General features: G+C 33.8%; 1 protein-coding gene across 4 annotated transcripts in view; it reads right to left on the reverse strand.

Annotated features, from left to right (window-relative positions):
* LOC118203910 (ras-related protein Rab-37-like) overlaps nucleotides 1-19161 on the reverse strand; it is a 452520-nt gene that overhangs the window by 196180 nt on the left and 237179 nt on the right. For all 4 annotated transcript variants that reach the window (XM_085823503.1, XM_085823504.1, XM_085823505.1 and 1 more), the window contains exons 3-4: nucleotides 18871-18912; nucleotides 3721-3787 (exon numbers count right to left, since the gene is read on the reverse strand). In XM_085823503.1, the coding sequence (XP_085679629.1) occupies nucleotides 3721-3787; nucleotides 18871-18912 (109 nt within the window). The remainder of the gene's footprint in view (nucleotides 1-3720; nucleotides 3788-18870; nucleotides 18913-19161) is intronic.

Raw genomic sequence — 19161 nt, forward strand, 5'->3', positions numbered from 1 at the left:
ATTATATCAGTATTAGCGAAACTGTCCTTAAAAAAACCAACCGAATGGTATAAACACACACACGAAGTTCAGAGGACGCTTAACTCAACATATCAAAGAAGCATTAACACCACTCCGTTCGAATTACTCTTCGGTACTAAAATGAACAGTAACGGCACCGATCAGCTCAAAGAACTGATAGAAAGTGAGTTTCAATCTCAATTCGAGTCTCAAAGAGAAGAATTACGAAAGCAAGCCAAGAGGCAAATTTTCCAAGTCCAACAGGAAAATAAAAAGACATATAATGCCAAAAGAAGACAAGCACAGCCGTACAAAGTTGGTGACTTAGTGGCAATCAAAAGGACTCAATTCGGACCACACTTAAAATTAAGAGCGAAGTATTTCGGACCTTATAAGATCAAGAAAGTTAAGGGTGGTAACACCTATGACGTAATAAAGGAAGGATGCCATGAGGGGCCCATATGCACCACCACATGTGCCGAATTCCTCAAGAAATGGACGGCACCTTAAAATTTTTCACGAACACTTATTTCTGTTATTGTATATTCTTGCTTGTTGCTTTGTTTGTTTTTTTTTTTGTTTGTATTTTGCAGTGTCCTGGAGGGCCAGTCCACCCTCGGATGGCCGAAATGTAGTGCCGATCGCTTGGAGCTGTGATGAAAACCAGATGCCGTGACGTCATTCTCTCTACGAACTGCGAAGGCGCCAAGCAAAAATTAGGGGAATTACCGTTTTGAGATGATAGACGATTGACGTGAAAGCAGAGACGCTGCTTCTGTTCAAAAAGAACTTTGACGAATCATTACTTGTTTAATTCTCTTAAATGTTAAATTTATGTAATAATCGTTTGTCTAATTAAAATGTCTTTCGTTAATTAATTTGTTCATCGTTTAAAATCCCCACAATAGTAAATAGAGCTGTGATGAGTGCTTTTGTAAAAAATTGCGTAGCTGTAAAGTGTTTCTTTTTGAGAAAATAAATTTTATCAAGCTGTCATCGGTTCTGTGTGCATCCAGTTCACTACTAGTGCGTAGTGAAGTAACACTAAATATAAGGAGACGGATAACGTATAAAAAGCTAAGTTTGAAAATTTACCTAAAATACTTTTTTTTTAATTTAAAAATAGAAAACCGCGAATATTTGCATCATTTAAGTTATTTTTATTACTGGAAATGTATGTGTATGACCAATATTTTTGAAAATTAAGACTTAATAAGGACTTCTGTGAATATGGTGTATGTGTGTACGTAATTCGATGCAAATGACAAAATGTACATTAATCCTTCTACTCGTTAATACTCGTTATTAAAATTTATTTTTATTGTATCAATGGATTAAAAGACGAAGGAGATAATCTATTGTCATGAATAGTGTGAAAAGATACTATACGAAGGATGCGCATAATTCCGAGAGTTATGTTTTACGTGGTCTTCGCTCGGCTTTAGATGTTGCACAGGATGCCATATGCACCATTTATTGTAAAATATTTTTATACCTTTTTTTAGATTTAAGCGTCATCTGCTGAACGTAAATTGCAAATACAAATATTTATATTCATTGAATGCTAACTGATGTACATATTCGTTAGAAGTTTACTGACTTTGGAATTACCTTGTAAAGCAACCTTATGATTTAAATCTGAAGGTTTGGAACTTCTTTTCGTTTATAAGCAACTATTTTAAGGGAATTGGGACCACTGGCCACTCAGAATACACCTCAGTTACAAAAGCCTTAGCCAGGTTTCCAGCCTAGCGACTTCCTGTGATCATTATAGTGACAGTGCAGCTATTCGGATTTATGCAAACCCAATAATATTATTTGCGGGCAGGGAGCTTGAATAAACTTCTCATTTAACAGCAAATAGACCTTTTCGAGTAGTAAATATATAGAAGAAAGCCAAAAAGTTTTCATGCTCTCTTCGCATTAAACGCTCCATATCTGTAAAATAAAAATGTTTTGTCGTTCTCAAAAATGCAGCTAAATCCTCAAAGTGATTGCTTGAGAAGTATAGCTTTGCCAGAATTCTCACAATACCTTCGCGTTATTCTATTACCGCTTTTGTTTAAACATAGGTTTAATGAAAGGTTATCTAATAGGCAAGGGATTCGGATTATTAATTAAAAATCCAGTCTTTTACTTTTCGAATGCTTGTAGTTATAAGTAAACAAGCGGAAAAAGTGAATTTTCGAGGCCGATTTGTGGGATTGTGAATTATTGTGAATAGTAGGGTTAGAAAAAATTCTAATCTTCTATTATCATTATTGTTAAAAAGGTAAAAACGTTTAGAAGACGCAATGGTTCCATTTTGGTGAAACAATATTACTGTCAAGGTATAACCTTTAAAAGGAAGATAACGAAAAATACTGCATGTTTTTCATTTGCATGCTTTTTAGATTTTTCAAATGTTTTCTGCATAATTGTTCCCGGTGTATCTAGTGCAAGGAGCTCCGTTGACAGATATCAAAATTAAATTTTTTGCAATCTAAAGATATTTGCTTCCTTTGTTTAATATTAGACAAAACTCAACCATAGATTCATGCTCATTATTACAAAGCCATCGTCAATCTAACTGAATTTTATATAATATTAAATACAAAACTCGTATGACTCCCTACTTTACATTAATTAGCTTTTTGTTAAAATTACTGTTATTTTATATAGTAATACATATAATTTTTTTATTTTAATTCGCTGTAATTTAGATCACATTCATGTTTCTCATCTTATTTTCCACATGCAACATCTGAAAATTCCTTACACAGCCTCCATGCAAGTTACCAGATTTTACTGCAGCCAATTTAAACCTTCTTAACTAATTAGCACCATTTTCTACGTACCTAAAATTTCTTACTTCTTTATCCCCAGTGCTTTCTTTACAATTCAAGATTTCTTCTAAAGAATTTGTGAAAGGCGAAGATTCAGAAAACATTTGAGCAAAATTTCTGAACAAAAGTTCTTCAAGTTCTTTGAAGCAACAAAAGTAAAACAAATTTTGAAAAGTAAAGTGAACAGCAGGTATAACTAATTAGGGTGTTTGTTCTAGGGACCCGGAAAATAAACACAGAAGGGCTTATTTTTGTAACTTATTAGCGAGCTTTCTGTGGAATTTTGGCTGGCCGACTTTCCAATAGCTTGGTACCTGCTAGGAGGCCGTTTAATTATAATATAAATTGCACGCAGTCTGTTATGAATATTTATGCATTATAAAATAGCAGACAAAGTGTTTTTCCAAACGATGAGAAAAAACATTGCATATCTAAATAGCACTATTAAACGAATTGCTATTAATATTATCGCAAGCATTCTCTGTCTGTTTCGCAGTTGGCATATGTATACAGTATATATTACTAAAAGCTGACATCATGGCTAACATACTGAAATGCATAATAAGCTTGAAAGCCTAACTTAAAGCTATTCCTGTACATAACTTATTTTCTGATAACGTAGCAAAAATCACTTAATCTAAGCCATCAGCCTCTTATCTATAGTGTTTAGAAGGCATAATTAATTTAATTTGCTTGCAAAAAAATCAGCATTTCAGCATTAAATATCACAATAGCAATTTCTATTTGGCAAATACAGATGACAGTTGCAAATGCATTGCAGCCGTTGTTTCCTGCTTTTTGTTACAAATATTAATTAATATTATTGCGATAGAGCATAAAATAAATAACTAAGAGTGGTATCAGGAAATGGAAGAATAACGAAACGTTTTCTCACCGTGGGCGTCCCGGTAGTACGCATGTGTAACACTACGGAAACGTTCTTGACCAGCTGTGTCCCAAATCTGAAAATAAAATGAAACTAAATTATAAATAAAAGAATGCAAGGGATACGAAAGCTTAATTTCTCAAATAAAAACAGCAGTAGCGCAATGGGTAAATAGCAATTTACCCACAATACATAGGCATATATTAAGTAACTATTTCATAACTGAAATATGAATAAAAAGATTTAACTGTGCCCTAAAATCCGTGTTTAAATCTTAAAGGTGTTTGTATAGGGTTTTAGTTCTTGGAGAATTCACAGCATTAATAATCAAATCAGCTTAATGTCTGAAAGAAGGAATAAATTCAAATAAATTCTCAACTTGTTCTTGAGGCTAAGTACGTTTATATTGGTAGACATGCAATACATTGGTGGACAACTATTAAGGGCGGATCACAAACACCTATTTTTTAATAGCGCGTAAAACAGTAAGTGTGGTTGGATGCCAAATGTAATAAAATATTGCTAGAGTACTAAAGCATAACAATAAAGATAATGTATTGTGCTTCGAAATCCAGGAGGTTTTAAAAAGCGGTCAATGGACAAAATGGTCATTTTGAGCTGAATACGTAAAAGTAAAACAATGCAGTTACGGTCCACATGCATTCTGATGTAAAATGTCAGTAGGGAATATGGCTATCATGGCGGGTGATGCAAGATTCCACACGTCGTGTCATGATTTTCATAACATTATCCATCAACTACTGGGGTAATTTATAACATTATCTGGTCAGTGCATGGATACGGGTGTATTTTGTTTATTGGAGGACATTGTCAACCAGAAAAATTTCTCTTCAAAGCATCCCAAACATTTTCAAAAGGGATTCAAATCTGGAGAACGTGCTGGCCATACAAGGCGTTGAATATCCTCGCTCCTGGACAGCGCCTGTTTAATGACATGTTACCTTGTCGTCCATGAAAACAAATTTATCACCGAAAGCAGAACGGAACATGCGAACATGAGGCAGCAGAACTTTATTACTGTATCGTTGTCCAGTCATAGTCCGTGTTAGAAGCACACAGAGCGACGCACGGCCGTTGATCATGATTACAGCCCATACCATGATACTATATATAGGGTTATTATTATTATTATAAGGGCACAGCCCCAATCCTCCCAGCCGGCACAAGCCGGTCGCATGATAAAAAAATGGGACTGGCCAGAAAAAAATATAAGAAAAAACATATAAAGTCCAAAATCCGAGTCTCAGTGCCGAATTCCAATTTTATCTTTGTTCGTATTTATAATCTTCATTATTGTCTCTGCAAAATCTTTCAAATTTGAATAGTTCCTTTTAAAATCTTTCTTAAAATTCTTACTACATATAGGATTTCGGTCCCTTTCCTGTATGTTTGCCGAACTACATGCATTACCGCTCTCACGCCACATCAATTGTCATGCACAATCAGATGACGAACCTACTTTAATCTGAAAATAGTGCAGAAGCACAATCGTCTTCTCTCCAATTGCGATCCTGACGACAACTACCAAACGCGCTGAAAGGTGACATTTAGCCAATGGCATGCGTACAACAGGACGGTTGGCATATAGTCCTCCTAGATGCAAACGTCTGGCTAAATTTTGTCGGGAGATTCGCTTGCCAGTTGCAGCAAGTAACTGATTTGTTACCTGAATAGCTGTGCTGGTTCCTTTTTGTCGATAGCATTATGTAACTATATTTTGCATGCGTCGTAGTGCAAACACCACCTCCCAACTTGACATTTGTTACACATTCCATTTGTTTGAAATGATTTCCAAATCCTTGAAACAACACCGTGGCTGATTTCGAACTGCTTAGAAACATGTGTTTTCTCCCTTCTTCATTCTTGCCAATAATACGGCCACGCGTAAAGTCATCTAAGTGACGTCGAGAAGATATACCGAAAAATGAAAGTTCATCGGATCTTCGTCTTTCAAATTTAATTTTGCTTTTGAACAACAACAGTCAATACGTGTCAAATCATTCACATCTCTTATCAGCGCTATCACGTGACGAAAAACTTCAGCAATCCAAAATTTACATACGCACATGGCGTCCTGCAACTATACTAATCTGCATTCTTTCCTGCTTACCCATTTTGTGGTTCATACCACTGCTACTACATCCGTCCTTAGCGACTGTCCACCTGTGTAGCTTATGTTCTCGGTTAGCAGCTGGCTGTTCCGTGGTTCAGCTTCAGCCGAAGTTTAGTGCTTTGACCGAATATTGCATTATTCTCAATACATATTACCAGCAACGATTTAAATGGCGGTTGCTACACGGCAATCAAGCTACTAACCAAACCTTACATTTTGCGTTAAGGAATGCTAATTTTACATCAGGAAAAGAATTTTTTTCTATCTCTAATGGTAATTGGTCCCTTCATCACTGATTTCACCAATTCCAATAAAATGTATCAAAAATTATTTCTGGTGCCACCAGTAGCCAAGTGTCTACGGGTCACTAATACGTGACCAAGTGATCACTAAATACGGGGAGTGCGACGTTGCTTCGATCAGAGGCGAGCGGACCGGCTGCATAACAGGTTTTCACCACGTGTGACGTAAATATGAGCCAGTTTCTCTCAGCAAGTCCTTCACGAAGTCATCCCTTTTCTTAAGCAGATAGGCCTTCATGTACACTGCGGAAAAAAAAAGTGACAGTTCCTTATCGCCCGTTCTACTAGGCCGATTGACGAAATTCAAGTTGCGTTCTTCGTGTCTCGAAAGCGCGACTTAGGATATATATTAGATTTATATATAGCACTATTCTAACATAGGTATTTTGACACAAAATCGGACTATTTCTGAAATAACATACCAATGTTTTTTCCATATTTAAATTCTACGACTCAAATTAAGCTCAACTACAAAGTTTCTTAAAAATCGCACGAGTAGTTTTTAAAACATTAGCTCCTCAATGTTAATTGAATTTGGTACATATTTATTAATATCTCTTTTTTATGAAACGTTTTTGATTCTTCTTTTCGCATTTCGAAATTTAAGTTCATTCCAAATAAAATTCACCGATTTTTTATGATTTATTTTAAAATAATTTTTTATAAATTTCTCGAAAAAAATTTTGAATTATAACCTATAAAAGTTTTACCATCATCTTAAAGTAGGTGTACTTCTAAGCGTACGTGCAAAAAATCAGAGTTTTTTTATTCAGAATTTTGTAAGAAATACACGAATTTAGATATTTTCGCCTTTTAAAATTTGGCATCTTTTTTTGAGCGATAATAACGCCAAATGTGGTCTATAGATTTTCTTACAGTGAATTTCCACAGCTATTTTTAACCTTAAACTTTAAATAAATTTTTCCGGAGAATTAATTGCATAATTTTTTTTTCCTCAATGATGTGTAATAAATATTTATTAATGCTATATGAAGAGCTATTTTTTAATTACAGATATAATTCAAATTTTAAACTTTTTAAAAATTTCTTTCTTCCTTTTTACTTCCTTGTACGAAGTAAAAAGGAAGTATTGTAATCGCGAAAAGCTTCAGGCAGCATATTCCAATGAAAATATCCACTTTGACCGCTTTCGAATGCAATTTAACGATTGTTTTGCGTGACATCTGTACGTAAGGACAGAATAAAAGACTCTTTTCCTCCAAAAAAAAAAAAAAAAAAAAAAAAACTGCTTTAAAATGAATTCTGAAGAGAATTTTTCGTGGCATCTGTACGAACGTATGTACGTACGTACGTATCTCGCATAACTCAAAAACGACTAGCCTCAGAACGTTGAAATTTTGTATATAAGACTACTATAACATGTAGATGTGCACCTCGTATTTTGGTTTCAATCGGCCGCGCCAAACGTATATACATATATTTATAAATATATCCACTCTGTTACCCGGCTCAGTGATCTCAGTTTCTTTACTCGTATATGTTTGTAAATTGAACATTTTTTGCTTTAAAAATGATTGAATTATTTTGTTTTTATCTTCCGGTTAAGGTTTTATGCCTTTAGTAATGCATTATTTTTAGAATTATCTGTATGCATTATTTTTAGAATTATCAACAATTTTAAAGTGCCGCTAAGCTTTTTTTTTATGGCGGCCATTGATTGTTTACATTTGAAACAGCAGACTAGTGGATTTGTTGCCAATCTAGAGAAACTTAGCTTCGCAACAACAAAGATAAAGCCTTCATTTATTATTGCCAATTAAATCATGCTTAATCCTTTCTGGAATTTTTTCGAGGAAACGAGCGTTTAAGATTTATTTCGTAATTTTTAATACAGATATTTTGAGTTTTTATGTATTTTTGCCTTGTCGCGAAGTGAAAACTGAATTAATTGAATGAGAAATACTCAATCGTCGGTGAAAAACTTCCTTTTTTGTTTTGTTTGCTTAATTTCTTTTATACATAGTTCTAGCTTTATTATAGTATTTGAATAGAACATGTGGCAACGATTAGATAATTCTTTAAATGATATAAATTTTGTGCATTCTGAGTTATAATATGAACGAAATATAGTACTGTTAAGTAAACCTAGGGCCAGAGTGTCGCTACGGTAAACAAAGTGAATTTTAAAGAACGCATTTATTCTATTGTGGTTTATGCGCTGTCGGCGAAGTAGGTTTAATTCAATCTAATAAGTTTAAATGAAATGCAAGAAAAAATGCGTATAATTTAATATTCCGTACAAGGAAGTCATGTGGTGTACACATCAGATTTTTTTTAAATATTCATAAAAATAAATTTTTACCTTCATCGTGTTATACTCTGCTACTTTACTTGAACTTCATTTAAATTTAATTGTTTAAAACTCAGAAAGTTAGTTTGATGTTTATTTTCACAATGTTTTTAAGCAAACAGGACGTTGACAGTTTGGGTCACGTCCCAGCTTTAAAAAAATAAATAAATATGAATTTTTATATTAATACTTAGAAAAAACCTCAAACACAAATTCAATGTAAAACCATGAATGAAAACATTTTTAGTCAGAATTTAAATAGTAATTCAACTTCTTGTTTAAAAATGTTTTGCTAAGAAAAATCTTAAATCGCAAAAATACCAAAACCAAAAGTAAATTCTAAATATTGAAAAAGTAGTTATTGATTGCAGATTAATCGAATTATCAAGGGAATAAACCGATCTACTATCAATTAACAGCCTCCAAGAAGATTCCAATTTTCTTGCCAATTTAGGCTAACTTTCTTAAATAGAAACTGCACTTTACGACAATCCTTTTACATCTATCACTTAATACTTGAATTTCCAGCCATTTGGTCTTAAAATTTTGAAGGCAAGTTTGTTATTTTAACTTACTAGTTTGATCTTTATAATTAACTACATGTTTAAAACTTTAATTTTCAGGTTGTATCATTTTTTATCTTCTTATGATTTTGATTAGCATTTAATGTTCTATATGTTTACTTCTGTTTTTGAAATTGAAATGAGAGTGTAGGGAATACGTCTTCTAAAGTAAACATCTCGTTCAGATTGTATTTTTAATAGAAATTTTAAGAATATTTACTATTTTGTGTAACAAGAATTATGGCTTAAATGGTCTAATGTCTTATGAATTGAGTATTAATTTTGACTTATGGGTTGAATCTAGCAAATAATTTGATGCTTACTTGGAAATAAGATGAAACATTCTCTTGATTTAGTTGCTGTTAATTGGTGGTAGATTGGTTTATCTCCTTGATAATTCGATTAATCTGCAATCAATGACAATAACTACTTTTTCAATATTTAGAATTTACTTTTGGTTTTGGTATTTTGCGATTTAAGATTTTTCTTAGCAAAAATGTTTTAAACCAAAAGTTGAAATTTCTATTTAAAATATTGTTTAAATTCTGACTAATTTTTTTTTTCATTCATGGTTTTAAATTGAATTTGTGTTCCTTGGAGATGGTATATGGAAAGTTTTCTTATTATGAATTATTAGTTTATTACTTTGCAGCTTTTTGCGCAAGTCAATAGGCTTTTTAATTTACTTTTAATTACTTTATTTTGAATTTATATTGTTATAATATAGGTATTTTGACACAAAATCGGACTTTTTCTGAAATAACATACCAATTTGTTTTCCATATTTCTATTCTACGACTCACCTTACGCTAAACTACCAAATTTCGTAAAAACCGCACGAGTAGTTTTAAAAAAAATAAGCTCTCAAAATTTTAGCTCCTCAATGTTAATTGAGTCTGGTATATATTTATTAATCTGTAAGGATTATGCTAATTTTATTAACACTTAAATTTTGAGTTAAACTTCTATGCTGTCAAATTCTTAACTTCAACGTATTAATTCCGGCCAGAACGTAGTTTTAGAATCATGTCTGAATGCTGCATAGTGAGAAGAAGCGGTATTTAACCGCAAAGTTCTACTTTCTCAGTAAAGAGAGAATCAGTGTTTCTGATTAGCGCGCGTCCGCTTTTTTGGCCACTCTCTCTCAAAGCTGTTATTACGCTCGGCCGTACTCAGGCCCTTGATAGTTTCACAGTCATCTCGTGTTTAAGGGGCTACCTCCATTAAAACTTTGATAGCTTCGGTTATATCTCTTTAGTTTAGATTAGCTTTAGTTTATTTTTTAGCCTCTTAAGTTCAAGCCCAAATGTCGGCTTTTATTGTACATTCCAAAACGGAGTTCTGTTAAATCCTATTTGAATAATAAAAGGTTATTTACCCATCTTGTTGTTTCTTGTCACACGAACTCAAGCGATTATTCGCTTATCAGTTCTTAAGATTCTTCACGCTCAACTGTAATGTAGCATTTACAAGTGGGGAATTCTACAAATCTCTCTTTTTTTTATTAAACTTATTTGATTCTTCCTTTCGCATTTTGAAATTTAGGTTCATTCCAAACAAAATTCTCCTATTTTTTATGATTTATTTTTAAAATTTGAATTAAAAAAAATTTTTATAAATTTTTCAAAAACATTTTTGAATTATAATCTATACCATTTTTACCATCATCTTAAAGTAGACGTATTTCTAAGCATATGTTCAAAAAATTACAGTTTTTTATTCAGAATTTCTGAAGATATACGTGAATTTATATATTGGCGCGTTTTGAAATTTGACATATTTGTTGAAAGCGATAAAACATCAAATGTGGTTTAGACACTTTGCTAAAATTATTTGGAAGTACAAACGATGTGACTTTTTTTCGCTCATGCACAATGTAAAAAGATAGGAACGAGGTCCCTTTTTTTCCACTCCGTCATAATGGAAGGAAAGGAAAATGGTTTGCCACATATAAAAAGTTCGCCAAGTGAATTATTCTTGGCGCAAACTGAAGAAAATTTCGCCAAGATAAGTTTTTGAATTTCTCCGTAAATTTCGCACCAAATTTTACAAAATTTAATATCTAGGCATAATTTGAGTCGTAGAATTGAAATATGTAAAAACATTGGTACGTAATTTCAGAAAACTTCGATTTTGTGTCAAAATACCTATGTTAGAATAAAGCTATATATAAATCTAATATATGTCCTAAGTTACGCTTTCGAGACATGAAAAACGCAATTTGAATTTTGTCAATCGGCCCAGTAGAGCGGGAGATATAGAACTGTCTCCTCTTTTTTTTTTGCTCAGTGTATTTTCCCATATTCAAGTTACTTAACCTAGCCCAATCAAAAATATTTTTAGTTGTGGATGTAGACTTCCTATTTTCTAATTCATGAAATTTTACTAGGTTGTTCAACGAGTTGTTATCGAAAATTTATCAGCTTCATTTAATTATCATTACAATTATTTGTGCCTAATTATTATGCCTAATTATCATTACAATTATTTGTGCCTAATTATTATGCCTAATTTTATAATCTACATCTTCCCCATCTATTGTGTTCAATAGATGACGTTATGATTTTTGCTTTCTTTGTTCTTACTTATTTATTTATTTTTTAAAATTTTGTCTGGTCGAGATCTAAAATCAAATTTTCTTTAACATTAAATAGAAAACAATGAAAGAAAAAAGGAAATGTAAAAGGAAGGTGAGTATATATAGTATCCTTCCAAATATAAGCCCAGAATTTTCAGCAAAAATTGCTATTGAAGTATGGGGTTCATCTTACACACAAGTTCAAAATTTTTTTATTTAATCCTAACTCACATTAATCAAATTTTTTAATGTTGTCATCAACTCAAAGTTTCTAGCAGTTCTCTAATATAGATCGATGCTTTGAGACAAGTTTAGATGAATGTCATCGTTTCTCCATTTCACCATTAGCGATGTTGTTGTCGGCGTCGTAGATAGTATTATTTTCAGTACCATCCAATAACATTGTTAAATAGAAGTAATAATTTTTATTTTAAAACTAGTAGAATAAACAATCCTTCTTTATCTGGTCATCTTTCGTTATACAGCACAAATGAAATACGTATTTTATATGTATAAAAGCGAAAGCGCAACTGTAGGAGGGAAAAATCAACATGTGATCAGAAAATGGTTACCCGACTGAAATCATAAAGCCGCCAAAATTGATGTTTCTTTCTACAACGGCCATATACCTATTTTTCGAATGAATATGTGATATAAACTGCTCGCCATTAAAATTGCAACACCATGAAGGAAAGCAAATACAAAAATAGATATTTATTGCACGTAAACAGTATAGCGTGAAGACAAAATGATTAAATTTGTAAGCATTTTGGAGGTTTACGGGGAGGTTTACATACGAAATTTGTAGAAACAGCTGTCACCCTTAGCAGCTAAAACGGCCTTTACCACATTAGCCATGGAGTCAAACTCGGCTTGGATGGCAGAAATGAGCAACTCATTCTGCTTCAAGTCTATGCCACCCTTCATCAACCGTATTAGCTGGTGAGGGGTGACTGGCCAGTCTCTCAGCAACCCATGACCAGATATTTTCAATGGGTGACAGATCTGGAAACCATACAGGCCAGGGCAGCAGTCGAATACCCTGTGTATCGAGGAAAGTCAGATCACGACGTGCAACATGGGATCTTGCATTAGCTTGTTGGAACATGTCATTTGGGTGTCTCGAAGACAAGGCTCAACCACTTGACGTAAGATATCAGAAATGTACAAATCTGCTTTCAAACTACCGTCGATCCGAACTAGAGATGTGGGTGTCGTGTACCTATTGGTTGCCCAAACCATCACACCAGATGCAGGGTCTCTCTGCCTATATCGAATGCAAGAGGGCGACGTGCGGTCTCCTAGGACACTCCAGACACGTATACGGCCATCAGAATACTGCAAGTAGAACCTCGAAGACTTGTTTTGAAAAAGCTACATTACACACTCCTGTACCCAACTTTGTTGTTCGGCGCACCAGGAGTCGTCGTCTCTCAATGCTTGCTTTGTCAATAGAAGCCCAAGTAATGGTAATCTGTCTGGAATATGCGTGTATGGATGAAGGTCAGAACACTACGTGCAATATCTGGTCTTGCATTATCTTATTGGAACATGGCGTTTGGGAGCCTTGAAGATAGGGCACAGCCACTGGACGTAAGATGTCAGAAATGTACCCACCTGCGTTCAAATTACCCTCGATTCGAACTACAGATGAGCGTGTCGTGTACCCATTGGCTGCCCAAACCATCACATTAGGAGCAGAGACCCTATACCGATATCAAATGCAAGCAGGCGAAGTGCGGTCTCCTCGGGCATTCCAGACACGTAGTGACGGAGGACGTGGCCACCACCACTTTACTATTAAGTTAATTAGCATATAGGGCCACGCTAACGCCATGCTCGGGCCCTTGTCCAGAGTAAAGCCAGAGAGGCCACATGGGAGGCTTGCACAAGGCGCTCAAACCCAATGCTTGGACCATCCGATTGGCAGTTCCGCGAACCAAATGCCACCGGGTAGACTCCTGTCCAAAGTGCCCGAGTCCAGTGATTATTGAATCTTCAAAAATAGCATTTTACATGGCTAAACAAGGGCAGATATACATTAGTAGTTATTTACATGCAGTCAGGTTATTTATGCTTCTGTTAATACATATTTGCTGACATACAATACGTACATATACTTTCTAAATACCTACATGACATTACCTTAGTTTGCTTTGGAATAATAAGACAGAGTATATACATCTAGCACAATAAAAATAAAATAAATAACATACATTAGAACACGCTTGCTTACACTATATACACACATCGCAGACATATCTAGATTACTTATGCTTGAATGATACTGATTTACATTGAAATTAGCTGACATACTGACCAGTTCTGTTACATACATATGTACATATATTTTATACACCTGTTCTATTTCATACATATTCCTTAATAAATACTTACGATGTTATATACAAACTGAATATATACCTTATAAACGAGTACTGGTGCATATTCCTTATTAAATATTCACAATACTATATTCTGTCTACGTTTCTGGAGCAGACCAAACTACTTACATACGTAGAAAAAATTGTAGAGTATGCGTATATAAACAACATTTACAATAAATACTTACAATGCCTGCGCGTTTTAAATGAGTTGCATTTAACTAATTATAGCATACACACGTATAAGCCTATCTTCAAGAATTGATTGACGCAATATGTCCATTAAATCATTTAGGACATGACTGACACATCAAAATATTTACATTTATACATTGGTACAATTCTTCCGCATGCACATATACTGTTTATATACATACACTTTCCAAATACTTATGTGACATTTCCTTAATTTGCATTAGAATAATAAGACAATACTAATATATACACCTAACCACATTAAAACATCAATCATACATTAGAACACACTTGCTTACACTATATACGCACGTCAAATGCTTGACAAAGTAAGATATTAGCATTAAAATAATAAGGCAATATAGTATTACTGGTGCATCTCCAGACACATACGGCCATCAGAATACTGCACGTACAACAAGACTCGTTTGAAAAGGCAACATCGAGCCATTCCTGTATCCAGCTTTGCCGTTCGGCGCACCAGAGTCGCTGTCTCTCTCTATGCTGCATTGTCAAAGTTTGAAGTAACGGTCACCCTGCTGATAATCCACGCTGCTGCAAACATCGACGCACCTTACGAGTTGATACTGGATGTGTTGCAAACGCACCCATTTCCTGATTTTAGCCCTCTTTTTAGATATGTATTTCATGCAGTGCTTTTTATACACTTATATTAATGAATTCAAAAAAAGGTTCAGAATAATATTGTGTTTAATATTATGCGTAAGAGGCTTCAAGGCTTAGAATTCATAACTATTATATATTATCAGGTAAGAATATTATTATATATGTGTCACTTTATGTGAAATCTAAAGACGTTTATTAACTTACGATGTACGCAGTAATATCTGACACGTCTAAAAGGGAAATCCATTTAATGTTTTTTATTTTAAATTAAATAATTTGTTGCAGTTGGGCTCAAGACTGTTTCCTTCCAATCGTTCATTTCTATTTCAATACAGAGTGAATTTTACTTCCTCAGACGCAAATCCTAGAAATGGGATTCTTACGGAAAGAAAGAAAAGCATCCTAAGAAATTAAAGAAATAAAAACAATAAACACCTTGTCATGTAGAGTATGAATGCCCTTCGAAGATCTCTGGTGATAGGTGAAAGCGGGTCCGGATATCCGGCCGGCTTACATAGACTATCCAGAGCCGACAACTGTCTAGGATAAGGCAGTTCCTGATGCTCCAAGAGCACCGTATCAAGAGGTCATTTAGAGATATTCAAAGCCATATAAACAAGGGCTAAATGTTAATAAATACAAAGGAATGGTATTTCTGATTTTTTTGCGCGGAAGATACAGTTCATACACGCGTACATTGACATTGGTTCACTCTGTTACCAGAAGTTTTGTGGCGAAAACATTTGAACAGACCGGCTGCAACGGCTTCTTCGCAGTCATTTCTTAAAACGGCGCCGGGAGAGCTGCTTCGGTTAAGAAAGTAAAGGATCCTGAAGAAGCGCTTCGTAGAAATACTCTTGTCTTCACCGGAGACCCTCGGGCACAACCCCAGGACCCCTAAAAATGCCGGATCTGCGGGGAATGAGCACCTCACGCTGTGACTTGAGAGGATGAACTGTGGAACACGGCCAAAGAATGTTCTTTGACACGGCATCCGACTGTTGCAGGTACCACGTCAGAAACCTGACCGTTTTGCCGGTGGGATGTGATGAAAGTGGCTAGGGGTTCCTCTTGGGCCCGGGATCGCCCCAAAACAAGTTGGTCTGGTATGGATGCAAAGAACAGATTATTCGGAATAAAATTCATTGCCATAAGTGTTCGACCTGGGTCAATTACAGGCTAACGGCTGGCCGCATGAAAGTTTTTCGTGTTTTTTCCCATGTGTAATGGGAGTACACATGAAAAAGTGAAAAAACGAAATCACCTAGAAAAGGAAGTTCCTTATATAGTACTCCACAAAGGCATCCCTTCTTTTGTGCAGACGGCTCTCGCGGGTTTTTCCATAGTCAACCTAAACAAAGCTTCAAATCATTACATAATTGAAGTTCTCGGCATAATTAACAATACAGCAATTGCGCACTTTACACAAGAAATTAACATTAACGTAATTGTTCTTTTTACTAATCTCATTTGTCTGATGTTGCCGGAACAAGCCCCTGAATTATTATCGTGACAAGGAGTATAAGACTGCGTTTGAGGTTGGACAGAGCGTTGAGTACCACACAGGTGGCAGCCCGACTTCATACTCTAATTTTGATGGAGAGCACCCCGGGTAGGGTTAGCTTCGAGGGTCCCTCACCCGTCGGCCGCATATTTTGAGTTCCGATGCCGCACGGATACTATACATTTACAAATATCCAAAGCTTAAATATTTTAAGGTATTGTTGAGAATATCGTGAAGGTTGTATTTATTAAAAATAGTTATTTTGTTAATAAATACCACCTGGGCGGCTTGAGTACATACTCAAATAATCGTCAGCAGAATGCCGTCGAAAAGAATGCAATCAATATTAATGAGTTGTTTTCTTAAAAACTAAAGAAAATAATTTGTTCCAAGCGACGGCTATCCATGCTTAAATACCGTCTAGGTGTGCTTGTTGTGTGGTGTTTGACAACAAATGCGTGATCAGAACGTTAACGTCTCCTTCTTAATGTAAGTATTCACAGATCATCAGAATTTGTCACTAAAGGCCAAATGCTTGTTACTATACAGGAGGATCGAGATCGGCACCAATGGAGATGGCTGTGATAATGTTAGAAGGACAACTGTAGCCTCCTAACGGATGTCGAGACCTAATTTCAGCTTCTGCTAGTTCTCTCCGAATGTATCACTTGATATTACATGGCGCATAAAGGATGCATCTAAATAGATGATAGCAATGCCAAGTGGTACAGTCATGACTACTCTCCTAAGTACTTTCTAAAAATATTTGTGTCTGGAATGATTTCAGCCTTTTACAGGTGTCTGTCTTCTGGGATCCAAAAATGAGCAATTATCATATTGCTCCGAACCAGATGGCAGTTATGAGTTTGTTGGATTTCTTTTCTCGTATATTTAGGTAACAAAATTGTTTCTAGAGCCAATTTGTTTGAGCCACTAAGTGCACCACAAAGAAATTTTTTTTTACATATTTTGTAGTGTTCGTAAGCAGAAAATAAATTCCCTGTACTTAAAGCGCTGTATGATACTTCCTTCTCATTTCTGTTGAATGAGACCTATAACATTTCTGGCATTCTAATCCTTTGCATAAATTTTCCAAAAGGAACTGGCATGTTTAGTTTGGAAAATATATCCAATTTTATGAGTGGGTTTATTTTTCCCTTTTGCAACAGAGGACATATTTACAATTTATGGCAATGAACATACGAATTTTTTACTAATTTGCTTATTTTAACACTCTTCTTAGTGGCTCTTTTCTATCAGAAAACATATTATTCCTGATAGAGATTCATAGAATGTATAGATATATTACCAGCTTATACTGTTAATTTGCTTTTTATCACAGATTAAAAAATTTTTCAAGTTACTTAATAAGATTTCAAGGTACATAAGTATTAAAATTTTCATACCACAAGACATTAATTAAATAGTATATAAACAACAGTCCCTTTTAAACCGCATTTAATTAATATTAATATAATGTAAGTACTAACTTTCCAAAGCAACTGCTCTTGCAAGAAGTTTTACCGAGTTAAGCCGAGTACACCTTCTTTTAAATTAATCATTTTTTTCATCTTTTCATAAATTTTTAATGTCATAAAATAAAGTTCTTTTCTTTCTAAAACAAATATTTATACGCGAATATTAAACGACTGGCCTGAAATGGGATTTAATTTTTCTCAAAGTTATTTCGGTGCATTTAATTAAATTGAATAAATTTGTTTTCAGTTAATGTCTTTTATACCATATATATTTCTTCTTAATACTTAATGTTAAACAAAATCCATGTGGTAAAACAGTGTATATAAAAATACTACATAGAAGACAGTTTCATTCAAAGCTTTCGAAAACTTATTTGTCTATATTAATACAAATATTGATAATAATATTAATTAAAAACAACATCAACAAAAATTTATGTTATTTTATTGCATGCTTTCAAAGATAAACGTATATAATTTTAATAATCTACATGACTTATCAATTTTCTAAGGCATACATTCAATATTCAATTTAATACAGAAACCAATCATAATAAGCATTATGCATATTACGGAAGCTTCTTTAAAAACACTTTACAAACCTACAGAGTACTTTCATCTTCTAAATTAGGTCTTCCCGCCAGATTTACATTCACCAATTGCTTCAAATTAGTACGATGTTAAAAATTTATGTGAAACCGCTAATACACAGTCATCAGAGAATTGCACTGTTGTATGGCAACAGCGATTCAAGGAAAAAAAAGGAGGGGCTTCATTTTCTTAATAATGATCTTAGCTTACACCTCGAATAAATTTTTGTTTAACATTTTAATAATGCAATATTACTTTACATAACATGCATTTCATTCTGCAAATAATATTTAAATATTATTTTATATTTGTATTTATTATGTTTTTATAAATATTATTTTATATTTATATTTATTCTGTTTATTTATTTTATACTTTATCTGCTTTTTTATAAAATAAACATCACTTCATATAGAATAAAACGAATTTTTCGAAATACCCATAAAATTATTATTAATATCAAAGAAAATAAATAAATTAAATTATGCTTACCTGTAGTTTAACCTTCGTATCATCTACATTTACTACTTTATTCTGAAAAAAAAGAAAAGAAAAAATTTAAAAAACAAAATTCAAAATATTATTAAAAATACTTAAAGTTTAGCAATTACTCAAATATACATTTTTAAATTTATGACAAAAATGTAACTGCATGACACGAAATTTGAAATCTAAAAAATTTTCATAATCATGGATTAAAAAATTCACATGCAAACAACATTTCTAGTAATTACTACAAAAAGCATTCTCAACACTTCATCTATATTCTGAAAGCATTAAGTG

Source organism: Stegodyphus dumicola, chromosome 9 (genome assembly GCF_044657685.1).
Source record: "Stegodyphus dumicola isolate Sdum_Otavi_A_Nest chromosome 9, ASM4465768v1".
Lineage (NCBI taxonomy): Eukaryota > Metazoa > Arthropoda > Arachnida > Araneae > Eresidae > Stegodyphus > Stegodyphus dumicola.